Genomic DNA, 14,876 nt, shown 5'->3' on the forward strand with positions numbered 1-14,876 from the left:
AGACTTGATATGACAAATCTATATGATAGTATTGCGTTTATAGATTTTTAGTTAAATCATGTGTTGAATTTAAATTTAGAATGTTTGTTTTCTATAGGTATTGAAATTTCGTGTTCGTTTTTTCTTTTCAAATTTTTTTATAGCATTGAAATGCTTTATATAATAGAAATTTTGATAGAATAGAATAATCCTGATCACGAACCCGTCTTCGCCCGTGGTACATATATTAGAGCCTTCGTCAATAAATGGGTTATCTAACACTGAAAGGATTTTTCAAACCGGACCAGTAGTTCCTGAGATTAGTGCGTTCAAACAAACAAGCAAACAAACTCTTCAGCTTTATAATATTAGTATAGATGACATAATACTATACGTTTTACCATTTGACGATAATGTATGAATTTAGTGGCTACGTAAACATATTCCTATATATTAAAATAACATTTACTTCGTAAACTTTCCCATCGCTAATACATTTTAATTTACGAAAATCACATGCTGCATTAGGTCCACTTTAGTTAATGGAACTTGTTACAAAGTAAGCGAGCAGCTTGTACTTTGTATATTCATGTTTTCGTTAATATTATTATCTTTTCATTTGAGCGTTTTAAAATTCCGATCACGTTCTGTATAACGCTAAAAATTATTTTGTCGCAAGGAGCGTCAGTATTGTTAATCCCCCTGCCTCAAATTGTGCCGATTACTTGAGCTCTATTCAAATATAATTTAGATTAATTGTCCGCTTCTTTATGTAGAACTAGTCTAGTCTTAAGAACTTAAATTAAGGTCTGAGACAGCTTAAGGAGTTTACGAAATGATACCTTGGATTGAATACTGAAATCTCCCTTGGGGTTTTTATTTCAGTTCCCTCGTCTCACTTTCTTTTGTTATTTCAATTGAATTTTGGTGTAGGTGTTTGTTTTCTATTCATAAGCGATGTTACAGAATTGTAATGTAATCGTTGCTTATACAATCATTAAAGTAAACAAGTTATAATAACTTATAATTGCATAAATATATAGCGGTAATGTTTGTCTAATAAGATTTTTCTTGTTTACAGATGCACAAGCAATAGAAAAAGAAAGCACAGAATGCATTTTATAATAGTTGCATAATACACTCGAAATGCTGCATAGAAGCTCATCTTCCCGCCGCAGGCGCGCTTCGAGAAGCGCGGCAACGTCGCCGCAAACAAGATCTCCTCGACCATCAGCTCAAACCTCAAGACGGGCATCCTTAGCCACCACAGAAACTGACGACGAACTGGAACCCCCACCACCACAAAGAAGCCCAAGAGCAAGCCTTGCTCCCGATGCAGCGTTAGAGGGTTATCATCGCAGCCCACGCCATTCACTCGTCCCAGAATCAAGATCAGCTAGAAACTCAATCACTCCAGAAACTGCGTTAATCCGGAATAGTCTAACGCCAAGTAGAAATAATTTGGGCGTGGAACAGGCATATGGTTCCCGTTTAAGCTTAAATCCGCAGGATTTCAATCGATCGCCGCGTAATAGCATTACCCCAGACGCAACCGCCAGAACTCCTAGACGAAGTTTGGTGCCAGAAGGTACATCTTGGAATCAACCAAGGAATTCCTTAGTACCAGATGTAGGCCGCAGTCCTAGACATTCTGTAGCAAGTATACAAATAGATCCTGCTCGCAATCAGAAAGAATTGGGTCCAAGTCCTAGGACGAGTCCTAGAGGGAGCGTAGCTCCAGATGCCTTGAGGAAAGACTTTTCTGAGTTGAACAGAACCCCGCGTGGTTCATTAATACCCGATTCCCAGAGGAGTCCCAGAGGAAGTATCGCTCCGTCAGAACGTAGTGCAAGAGGTAGTCTGGTTGCTTGTGACATTGAGGCTGCCCGAGTTAGCCCACGTGGCAGTTTGACCTTAACATTTCAAGAACCTTTGGTTTCTAGAGAAAGGAGGGCAAGCGAAGATAGTCAAACAGCAAGTAAGTGAATTCCTTTTTTGCTTATATCTAAACTACAAATTTAAAAACATAATTTCAAAAAACGATCGTCATTTCAGATCTTATAACGTTTTAATCGCAAACTGTTCACATTATAGATACTCGAGGAAGAAGCGTGTCACCATACAAAACATCAGTCGGAGGGAGGCAGGCTCTGTCTGATACTGGGTCCAGGAGAGCTTCAAGCTCTGTTAGTCAAGTACGTATGTATTTAATATTATAATATTTGGAATGTGGTTTTTTGAACAGGCTAAATGTTTTATATTTACTACTAATTGAACTTTCAAGTCATAACCATATGTTTAAATTAAAATTCCTTAATTAACAAATGATATGATTATATTACTCATTGGCTTGCTTAAAATGTCAAAATCTTTCTTCCGTCATGATAAATTTATAAACTTTTAATACCAATATTCTAAGAACTAAATTTTCTATTCAGTATACAGTCATATAGACTAACGTTTTTTAATTTTAAACTGAAAAACGTGAAGCTTTCGAATATTTTGTTAATTTATAACTTTGAAATAAATTTACAGTAAACATGATTATATTATATATTCATTTACACTTATAATTTTACCATTCATCAGGTGTCAGGCGACGAACAGCGTCGGCTATGCGGTGAGCATGCCAAGTATAGCGACCGAACGGGTCTGGGATTGGGCGTGGGACTCACCACGTATGGCTCAGTGGCGTATCAGCTGAAAGACGCTAACATGGAAGCTTCTGGAACCGTTGACTTCGTTTGCAGGGCCGCCAAAATTATGAATAGAACTAGTGAGTTTAGTTTGTATTATTTATTGTTTGTACAGTGAAACCTGGTTAAGTGAGACATCAAGGGACCTGCAATGTCGTTTCACTTATAGAGGTATTCCACTTACCCAGTGTCTCAGATATACAGGTATAAATAAATATCTGTCTCATTTACAGAGGGTTCCATTAATAGAGGTCTCTTCGCGTGTCTTCCCACTTTCATAAACGGATATTAACTTCAGTTTTTCACGTAATGATAACGATTGTAGCTTTCGTTTTGACATTTTTCAAATAAACATTTGTATGATAGTAAAGCGAAACTAAAACTGAAGGTAATTGAAGGTCAAAATTTGTACTTACGTACTTGGAATTGCGTGTGGAATTTGTGGGTAGAATAAGAATGAGTAAACAAACAATGTTATCTCAGTTACAGAGGTTTATGCATATAAAATTTACTCGCTGTCTCAATTATAGAGGTAACTGTGATGATAAATCGAAAGAACAAATCCCAGATATAGAGGTTTACCTCGTCCCACTAACAGAGGTAATTCAGTGCCAAAGTGTTGGGACCTCAGCATGAGTTCCAGCTACGGAGGTTTCTCACTTATCCAGGTCCCACTTAACCAAGTTTTACTGTATTATATATAGTCTGTATTTGAGTATTTACAATTTTATATATCTTCACATTAATTAGTGTAGATACCATAATTATCTCATAAGATTAATCTAACGATTTTAATTAAATAGGAATTATACGGCAAATTTAAATATTAAATATAACAATTAACTTTTTGTTTATTTATTTAGGCTCATTAACAATTGCATTTGCATTGTATTGTATCATACACAAATATAAAGAATACTTAGCAAATAGATCATAGTAGACAAAATATATATTAGCACTTCATGCATTTTTCATATATATTACATCAATTCTTGAATTACATTTTAAAAATAATGAGTTCAATGAATCAATATCATAGTATTTTCTTGTGTTTGGTTTTACGCGAGTATTATACATTTAGAAATTAAAAACTTTTTAACGGATTTTAAACGCGATTTATTCATTATATTACAGACACAGACAGTCTCCCCGTGACCACGCTCGCTGTAAAGTGTTCGAAACGTCGGGTTAATAATATAATGAATAAATCGCGTTTAAAATCCGTTAAAAAGTTTTTAATTTCTGAATCAATATCATTTACAGAATTTTTAAACATATCCTAATAATTGATTGAAAATTAAAACATCATAAAAAAACGTAAGTTCGACAACTTAACCATAAAACACACGAAGTAAATGAAAGTAAAAGGCAAAATATACATATTTTTTTAGAAATTAAACTAGAAAACCGATTTAGAATGCATTCTTTTCAAACTCTCATATCAAGTATCGAAGTATCGATATTTTTATGCTCAGTTACATTTCACGATTTTTTAAATAAAAACACACGATGGAATGGGCATGTTATTAATATATCGATTATTTCTATTGAATAAAGTAACGCCGATGGAACATAGATATGAAATTACATGACATTTAATAATTAAGTTTTTTGTTTCAGTCGTAATGACGGTGTTCCTTGCTTGTCTGTCTACGCTACCAGTTATTATGTTGATTATGGGTAAGGATAAAAGTATGCTATCTTTAGTATAGTTATTTAATGGATTATTTACCTATTTTAAAATATTATACAACAATACTTTGTTTCATAATTATCTATTGATGTACTTTGTAATTGGTGTAGGTGAGGGTATCTGTTAACTGAACTATTTATTTTTAAATAAGCTGCAAGATACTTTACACAAGTAAATAAACACCAACTAAAAAAGTAAACGTTATATTAACCTAATAAACGTCGTAAATTTTACATACATTTTGATGAATTTTCGTTATCATTTATCCACCCGAAACATTTCTTTTTAACCCACAAAACAAGCTTACATAATACATAAAATCATCATTTAAATAATCAAAACATGAATGGTATTCAGAAACAGCTATCCTGATTGTAATTGACGTAAAGTAACCCTAAGTTTGATAATGTTAAATATTGCCACACAAATCTATTTATAAACTAAAATATTCTTTACCTCATTTTTAGATCCAAAAGGATTCATCTTGAACTTGGAGCCTTGTTCAATGATGCATGAATAATGCACCAACACTTATAGAAATATCAACAATCAAATTAATATTTCAAATCTCCGTTTCAAATGAGAAGACGCTAAGGAAACATTTACTTCACCTCAAATTATATTGAAAACGGTACATGACAAGACACTGATTATATGAAGATACGAGATTTCGAATACAATATGAATTTAAAACTAAATTTACTGATACTCAATAATTATCCCTTTCATTATTCACATTTGTATCGGATGACGTGTAATACTGGTGGCTGTTATTTGAACATTCTAACCTTGAAATGTAGGTTACGGTCATTATAATAACGAATTTAAGGTGCGATTATCCCCCGAGTCCAAGACTGTATTATAAAGACGATAGTGGGAAGAGTAGCTAAATACATTTTTATTTCTGAACCCTGAAGTTAAATAGAATAATACAAAAGTATAAAAATAGTTCCTTTTGAAATTTTATGTTACTTTCGCTATATATACCTATGCACATACAAGTTGATATTTACATAATTCTAACTTATAAATACTAACGTTAATCAAACAGAAGTTCATACTAAACATCAAATATTAAATACTCTTTTGTATACAATAAAACCAAAAGAAGAAATCAACAGCAATTTCTGTTCAAGTACTAAACCCTCCTTACATAAAACCTTTGTCAAGGAACACCTACGGTTAGTAGTTATTTTGAGAATTCTGTTTGGCGAGCAATTCTTAAATATTTAAGTCTTTGATATGCCGTGTAATCGATTTTGTGAACAATTGTCGGGATAACTACGGGTCGCAGATATTTCAATTGAATAGAAAAAGTTTTCAACTTACACCCGAAATAGAGGGAAAATCTGTTTATTGTGGTTTTATTTACCACCATTGGCCCGTTTAAATGATTGTGTTTTTCTTATATCTCTGTTATTGTATTAAGTCTTTATTTTTTTGTATTGTCAAGCAGGTTAGTCTGCTAAATGCTATGAAAATAAAAAATACAAAATATAAGTTTTCTATATCGTCAAAATTAATCTGGAGGCTATTAAGTGTCATTATAGTCATTAATCTTTTTCCGTTCTTCCCACTAACTCTGTTATGATTATCCTAACTGTACGTAACAAAATATACATACAGGATATATCCCTAAACATAAAAGCATTACCGCGGTAAATATGATACGACTAAATATAACCCTGCTCTAGCTTTCATGTCCGTCACCAAATACCATATTTCCCTCAAACTGCAATATGTATTTGTCACTGTCCAGCTGCCCAGTATGTCGTTGTCAATCATAAATTTGGTTGAGTTACACGGATAGTTTTGTTATGCAAACAATTTTTTAAGGATTTGTTATAAATAAACTTAAGTAGTTGTAGACTATGCAGTTAGTCATTTTGAACAAGTTTATCTATAAAATATATTATGTCTTAATTATAAGATCATAATATTTAGTAAAATATGAAGTGATTCAGGCCAACTAAATTCACATTATATTCTTATACTATTGCATAAAATGCAAAAAAATCTTAACTATAACAGATATCAATACATACATAATACATATATAATACAGTTTATATTTGGCTAGCTGCGCCTCGCAGTTTCACACAAGTCCGTATCCCGTAGGAATATCGGGATAAAAAGTTGCCTATGTGTTATTTCAGTTGTCCAGCTGTCTCCTAAACATACACGCATCCTAACAAACTTTCGCAGTTATAATATTAGTAGGATTTACAGTTCGATACAGTTCGATTTACAGTTGTGAGCACAACTGAATTCCACATGTACAAATCTTATTACAGAGAAATATTCAGTATTTAACCAGAATAACTCAACTTGAAGGGAAATCTTTACATAGCTCTCCGTTTTACAATCTCGAAAAAACAATCCAATTTCCATCGGACTGCAATAAAATTAACAAAGCCAACGACAAATTGTCTGCGATTCTCCGCCGTGTTATTTCAACGTTAATAATTCAAGATGAGCTAACTTCTTAACAAGACTAAAATATTCGCGAGGAAATCATTTAAACCATTATTTGATTAGAATCGACGGCGCAAAATTCTTGGATATAGCAATGTTCACCTGTTTTATTGTCTATTATGCTATTATTTTAGGCGTGCTAGAGTTAGTTTTACTTAAATAAATGGAGATTTTCATTTTATTTATATTCAAATTATGCAGACAATTTAAACAAAAGATAAATATACGCCCTAATAAGATAACTTCTAATTTGGCAACGTGGTATGTTTTATTATTCAATAAGAGAAATATAAAATTAATGCATATTTTAAAGATATAAGAATTAAATGCTATCAATTATCACAATGACTTGTTTAAACCTTTCATTAAATATTAATTAAATATAATAAGGATATAGGCATAGTTTAGTTAGGTATCAATACGCTCCATAATATATGGCTTAACATTAACAATGAAACAACAAATAATGGGTTCCGCCAAAACAAGATAAAACTATATAAATGGTCCACTTAAACTAGTTTAACAATAGATTCATATATCATACATTCATATGAAAGCACTAAATACTACATAAAATCTACTATATAAGAGACTCGCTTGTAGTCCTACATGAAACCATTCAAAACTCCGCTAATAGCGTTCTGTGTACTGGTCAAAATTAATCCTCAAAAACTTCTCCATCCTACCTGCGAAATGCATGAATCAATTTAAAACCTCATTAATAAGTAGCTGTCCACCCGCAGCTTCACCTGCGTTTAAGTGATAAATAGAGAGTTAGAAGATTATCCTGCACAGTTTAGATTTCCAGGATTCAAAACTAATCTACGTCTTTTTGGGTTTCAAATTATATCTGATCAAAGTTTCCATCCTATTCGGTTCGTTGTTCTGAGCATGAAGGAGAAACAGACAGAGTTACGTTCGCATTTTAATATAAGTAAGGGTTAACAGCCATTTCTTCTCCAGGTGTGCAATATATCCGCGACTGCCCAGCCGAGCCGCGGCTGCCGGTGTATATGGTAGTAGGTGGCGCTGCTGGCGGCGCCGGCCTGTGCTGGCTGCTGTGGGCGCAGCTCGCCAGCCGCAGTAGCAACGCGCCAGCCAGCGTGCCGGAGCGGGTCGTGGCTTACACCCTCACCGTGTTCCTTATGGGCTGGTAATCTTTGTGAATTTATTTGAATGAAGAATGTTCGGTGCGGTGGAGCTAGAATATGTTCCGTTACTTTCTAATGTTATATAGAGTTTGGATCCGGTTTTCGAAGTTAATTTTATACTTTTTATGCCATAAGCGGACAACTCAGCTGGTGGTTCGCCGGATGGTAATATATCACCACTGCCCATGAACATTTGCAGAGGTAGTGCCTCTGCGAATGTTCTGCCCGCTTTTAAGGGGAAAGGCATAAGGAAATTATTGACGACTAGAGAGAAGGAATAGAATGGGAAGGGTGAGTAAAAGGAAACGGGATGCCCCACTCAGCGTAGTACAGTACCATGCTGCAGTGCGAGCTGGCCCAATTCGTGCCAAAGCGTGCTCGGCTCCCATATATAACTAGAGACTTATAGTTTTATATGTTTCATGAAAAGCTATGAGCAATAAAGTATATACTTCTTTAGAAGAGGAAAAGAACCGGAACATTTCAAGGCGAATCAATTCATCAAATTGATCGAAATCACGTTCATTGTTACAATACTACAAAATGAACCAGGTCAAAGGTCAAAGGTTGTTGATAGATCGTCCCGAAGAGTAAGGAAGGAATTCGATAAGACGGGATTATTTGAGACCGAGGCGTCAGTGTGGATTATTGGAGACGTGGGTTACACCTTTCCATAGATTTAAACCTTTGGATGCGTTAAAATTACCATTCAACATTCTGATCAATATCAATTTATTTGAAGAATGCTCTCAGAAAACCATTTGATTTTATTTTTTATTGTTGTGTGCCAGTATTTCACAAAGAAAAAGTATTTATGTTTCAAGGATTACGATATTGAACACATTGAGGGTTTCAAAAACAAAATTGGAGAAAACCATTGAAAAACTGAAGAAATATAAAAAAAAACTGTAGCTATAATCTTAAAGTCATTCCTATTATGCGTGTGTATGTGTGTGTGTGTGTTTGTGTGTGGTGTGTGTGTGATAAGTTTTAAATACAATTAATCCGTTTTATGTAATTTTTTATATCAAAGAACTAGTTATTTATTGCGAAACATTATCACATTACTATATACATTATACAGTTAACATCAAAGGTGCTCTGAACGACCTTTGACGCATAATTAAATTTGTTAGCAGCGCGCAACATACCGACATTTTTGCCTAACTCCTTCCGTAATTGGGACATTCCCCGGGGGATCATTGAACATTCTATTTTCGTTGTAGGTTGACTATTTGCTTCATAACGAACGTCTGGAAAGTTTTCGGATGTCATTTTTAATTGTTTCCTTGCTAAATTAACTTGAATATCAACGCAGATTCGATTTTAATTTCGACTTTGTTATAAAAATTTAGTGTGAAATCGAGTTTAAGGATTGAATTTATATACTAGTTGTGTCTAGCGGTTACACTCACCACATACAATATGATCTTACGGTCCTTTTTCCATGGAATATCTAACACTGAAAGAATTTTTCAAGTCAGGCCAGTTCCTCTTTATAGTGAAAAAATTGTAATAAAAAAATTGTCATAAGAATTAAATTGACACCTTTTTATAGCAAATTTTTTATATAACTTATACATGTAGCAAAATATTTTAAACAATCCTCGGCCACATTGAATGCTCTCTTATTATAAATCAAGCTCTCTGTATTAAATGAATAGATTATAGACGATTAATAATGTGCTTCTATACATTATTAATCGTTCAACTAAACACGAAAACTTAAATAATGAACGCATTACTAATATCTAGTTCGGCGATAATTGAATTCTCCAACTCGATTACTATTTGCACTAGACCTCGCATTGCTAAGTTTGAAGCTCGAATTTGAATACTCCATTGACAAGACAATCTCATCGCCTGCTAGGGAAGGAGTATTACGGAATATAATAATATCCCTATTGGTCCATGTCCGGTGCAATGAGCACCTGACACCTTAGTCAGCAATTTTGTATGTCGCGCGTGGCATTCGACCAAAAAACATAGTAGTCCACTAAACAGCCTAACATCCGCGACGAGTAACATTTAATAAAAGTTTAGTAGTATATTTAACATATTAAAATAGCAACAAAAAAAACTAGTGTAGATTCTATAATTCTTTTATTTTAACAAAACTTAAATCCCTCGAACACTAGTAACGTAACCCTATATCTTAAAACGCCGTACAGTCCATGTACAGTATCCAACTATTTAAAATCACACTTTTCTTTAATAGTCCAAGCTCTGATTAAACAGCCTGAATCCAGCCGAGTCTTCTTAACAACGGCGTACAGCGTATCGTTTCAAAAAAATTAATTAGAAAACAGTTTTTGAAACTCCAAAAGATAGTTTTATGTTTCTTTTCTGATCAGTTCTCATAACTGCCTTCGATTTATTATTAAATATCGATAAATGCCAGAACAGCTATAAGAATTAGTAATGCTATTAAAAACCTAACATTTGTTATTTACCTTCAGTAAAATATTCCACTCGAGTTTTAGTTACCCTCGTGGGGGTTGTTCAATTGGGTCACGTTCTTAGGTTATTCCATCCTTATCCGTACAGTAGTTCGGAGAGAGTTATAGTCAGAAAAGTACCGCGTTTATTAACATAAGTGATAAGTGACTACGTGTTCTTATACAGTTAAATTAAAACGTCGCTGTTATAAAATTGTTGATGCTGTTAATAAAACTGTCATGAAATTCAATTTGCTGAAACCATGATATTATAAGTCAAGAAATAAATCAGGCGAGCAGCGAGATGCTGGAGGAACCAGCCCGAACTACATACGCCATGTTGTTAAAAGCTCGGGACACTATTTAGGGTCGGGCGCTCGCATGTTTTAATGTCGTTTTCATTATTACTATATCAATTCTTTATCCGTGAGTTTTCACAACCGACATATTTCTACCTTTACTATGAGATCAAGTATGGTGTCTCTTTATAAAGTGGTAATATAGAATAGGATTATTCCGAAAACTTAAAATTTTTTTTGGAAGTATCCGCTGATACAATGATCACAAACATTTTTAATAAATAATCTATACTCGGAATTCGGAGCAAACACTTGCAGGAGAAGCAGAGTGAGCACGCATGTGCCGGCAAATACAAATGGAATTAGGGATGAGATTGAAGGACAGGAACGACGGGCGGAAATTCATAACCCCGTACGAATATCCGCCCATCATTGGAAACGTAATATGTAAATTTGTTATCATGAGGACTGGAATGTTTTGCTAGGAGATAACGTTTTCATTTGTTGTCTTTTTGTAGTGCGAACTCACGTAATTCAATGTTATATCCTTAGTGAGCTTTTCTATATATATATTATGCATTAATTTCAGCTTCTACTGAATTTTCAATTTATTTAGTACTTTTAAACATTGCAGACAACATCACAGTATCTCTTTGTAATATATATTGGTTTTTACTTTTAAATACATTTACATATCTTTTAAAAATAGTAATTAGAATTCTTATGACATTTTATGCCATAAATAGTTTGTGTATGAACTTTGAGGGGACGTTCGTACTAATTATTGTTCTAAATCTAACCTGGATATCACTAATATGGAAAAGAAAGAGTATCATTAAAAAAAAAAATTCCTCGCATTAATATATAATTAATTTTCCCAGGTTTGCATTTGGTAACTACTGGACCCTTGGGATCATGTGGCCGGACTACGCGCCAACATTATTCGAGCCCAACCAGTGGTGCCATCGCACTCTCTATGTGTTTGCGCTGACGCAGCTCGCAGTGGTCTGGGGTGTGGTGGCTCTAATGCTACTTCTTCTGTTGTCTCTTGTTGTGTGTCAGGTATGTATCAGGCCTATTTCCTTCTCGTCACCCGTCCCACTCCATTCCTTCTTTCCTGTCATGATTCCGTTCCTTTTCCCTTCCCCACTAAAAGCGGACAGCGCTTTCGCAGAGGCACTACCTTTGCGAATGTTCATGGGCGGTGGTGATCGTTTACCATCGGGCGAACCACCAGCTCAGTTGCCCGCTATGACGTAAAAAAAAATCAAGACATTAACATAAATTGTATTTGATGGTATTGGTTTAAACCGGGTGAAAATCCAGTTTATTGGATCTCTGTTCATTGAAGGATGTTACAAATTTCAAAAACTTCTTTATATATGACTTCACAGTAATCCAAGTTCGGCATCCAGGGGCATTTAAAAAGAATGTGACAAAAAAGAGAGTTTAGAGTTTGTCGGATTTTATTTTTTTTCAAATAAAAATATATTTCCACTATTGGCATTCCCTAAATTTACTTGGTCACGACGTATCTCCCCCAGAACTATTGTCTTTTCGCAATTCGTGTTGGTGCATTGTGCATTTAATTTTCTCTCTCTCTCTCATCATCAATATCTCCAACTCACTCTCTCACCGTGTCCCCCAGGTATTCGGGTGCGGGTGGCTGGGCCCAGCGCGCTACAAGTAGCAGCGGCGCAGCGTGGTGCTGGAGCTGTGGCACCGCAACATCAACAACACGATGGACGTGGCGGGCGCGCTGCTGCCCTTCGCGCAAGCCGCCCGACCCGACCTCGCCGTGCATGTGCAGGAGGTACATGGTTATTACATCACTATCACTACCACTATCACTATCACTATCACTATCACTATCACTATCACTATCACTATCACTATCACTATCACTATCACTATCACTATCACTATCACTATCACTATCACTATCACTATCGCTATCGCTATCACTATCACTATCACTATCACCATCATTATCACTATCACTATCACTGTCACTATCACTATCATAAAGTCATTCAGTAACTGCCGCGCTTAACGTCGGTACTAAGAATATTTAACCGAGGATATTGTAGCTTATATTGCTATATCCTTTTATCGATGTATTAAACAATACATAGATGACATTATTATTATGAATAACATGACTGTTTTTTTTAATTCGGTTTTTAACTTTTTTTCTAAAAGTATTTGAGTAACCTAAGAGACAGATCGCAGAATTTATTTAATGTATTATCTATAGTCATAGATAGTAAATACAAGTATCAATTCTGTTTTTCTATAGTTCTAAGTAATTATTTTTTTAATCACTACATAGTATATAGCAAAGTCGCTTCCGACTGTATTTATGTATGCTTAGATCTTTAAAACTACGCAACGGATTATAATGGGGTTTTAATTAATAGATAGATTGATTTAAGAGGAAGGATAATATGTATAATACATCTATTAAACTACACCAAATTTAATGCGTGCGAAGCCGCTGGCAAAAGCTAGTTATTCAGAAATAGATTAATTTCGCAAATATAATTATTTGAGACATAACGTTTAGGGCCGATTTATTATTGTTTTTGTTTTTATCCTTTAATATATTATTTGACATTATGACTAACAGATAAGCTAACGAGACCATAATAATATGTGGAACCATATAATTGTAAGAGTTATGTCGGTTTTACCACTAATGGCCACCCAGTGGTCGAAATTCGGCCATAATCATAAACATAAGAATATAATGCGTTTGTGTCAAATGCACGGAAGTCTGCGTAATGTATTTTTGTTGATTTTTTTGTGCTTTTCATACACTATTTAAGAAACATAGAAATAATAAGTTTTTAAAATTGAATACTTGTATGGACGACGCGCAATTTTCTTTAAAAGGGCACTAAGTTTTTTACTTTACTAATAATTAATATGTAAATGATTAATTCTGAAGTCTATAGCCGTGATTCATTTATATTATTATTTTTCACTGTTTAAATTAACCTAACATGCTATATCGTTGTAATCATAATCCTACTATCCCACTATAATCCTACTAATATTATAAATGCGAAAGTTTGTAAGGCTGTGTGTGTGTTTGTGGCTCTTTCACGCAAACACTACAAAACCAATTGCAATGAAATTTGGTACGTAGACAGCTGGACAACTGGAATAACATATAGGCAACTTTAAACATTTTTATCCCATTATCCTATGGGATACGGACTTTCGCGGATGAAACCGCGGGGCGCAGCTAGTTCTTTAATATTTTTAAAATCCTTGACTGATAAATCACAATGTAGTAATTTTCTGTAGTTAATGGTACAAAAAATCAGCATACTGAGCAAGATATACGAAAATTTTTATCCCTGTTCTTTGTTGTAATTATAACTTATAGTCTTTTGTCATTCCACCGAATTTGACCTACATCACAGATTCAATAAGCTAGAACTATTATTCATTTACGAGGGTCATTAATCAATGCAAATCCGCAGGTACTAACTCAAGCGGACGGTGAGAAGCCGAAAATACCCCAGATCAACGAGCCTCAAGATGACGATGAGCCAGCAAGCCCGAAAGACAGGAAGAAGGCTGCAGCTTGATGGTTATGAGTCGTGCTGCCAGGGAAGCACGTACATTTTGAGGCCTCGGATAAGATTTATTACTTCTAGACAATGATAGATACACAATTGTTCTCCTAGATTTATTAAGGAGGATTCCCCTGTACGTACGGGATTTAATCTATTTTAGACCTCGGTTCTAAGGTCATGAGGTAATATTTAAATACAAACATTGTATAAATCCTCTTCTTCATACGATTCGCTATTCAAATATTGAATGTTTTCTATTTTGTAAAGTTTAATTTTACGTTTCATATAGAATTATCTTCTGAATATACAAGTATTTGCCTTTTATTCAAGAGCGTTTATCGAAAATTCAATGAATATTAATGTCTTTCATCATAATATCATTAATATTACTTATGGTATTCCTTCATAAATGGGAACAAATAAAGAAATTACTCTTCTCGAATAATTAATATTTAAAATAACACTGTCATATCAGATATTTATAATAATAAAACGGTTAGAAAATCTTACAAAACTGTTACTAAAGCTATTTTTTGTTATTGCTATTAATGCATTATG

The 14,876-nt window shown here is 34.2% G+C and overlaps 1 protein-coding gene across 1 annotated transcript; it reads left to right on the plus strand.

The window, feature by feature from the left end:
• Positions 1-1,067: 1,067 nt before the first annotated feature.
• On the plus strand, positions 1,068-14,439 carry LOC119833874. The gene is made up of 8 exons (XM_038358084.1): positions 1,068-1,957; positions 2,074-2,174; positions 2,569-2,755; positions 4,296-4,355; positions 7,807-7,996; positions 11,613-11,793; positions 12,380-12,544; positions 14,223-14,439. The coding sequence occupies exons 1-7, from the start codon at positions 1,126-1,128 to the stop codon at positions 12,419-12,421; spliced, it is 1,593 nt and encodes a 530-aa protein (XP_038214012.1). The 5' UTR covers positions 1,068-1,125; the 3' UTR covers positions 12,422-12,544; positions 14,223-14,439.
• The last annotated feature ends 437 nt before the right edge of the window (positions 14,440-14,876 follow it).

The sequence above is a fragment of the Zerene cesonia genome, chromosome 18 (genome assembly GCF_012273895.1).
Source record: "Zerene cesonia ecotype Mississippi chromosome 18, Zerene_cesonia_1.1, whole genome shotgun sequence".
Lineage (NCBI taxonomy): Eukaryota > Metazoa > Arthropoda > Insecta > Lepidoptera > Pieridae > Zerene > Zerene cesonia.

Coding starts and splice junctions, on each gene's coding strand:
- LOC119833874 (XM_038358084.1), top strand. CDS start 1,126: ATGCTGCATAGAAGCTCATCTTCCCGCCGCAGGCGCGCTTCGAGAAGC. Junction 1,958..2,073: donor CGAAGATAGTCAAACAGCAA/GTAAGTGAATTC, acceptor TTCACATTATAG/ATACTCGAGGAAGAAGCGTG. Junction 4,356..7,806: donor AGTTATTATGTTGATTATGG/GTAAGGATAAAA, acceptor TTTCTTCTCCAG/GTGTGCAATATATCCGCGAC.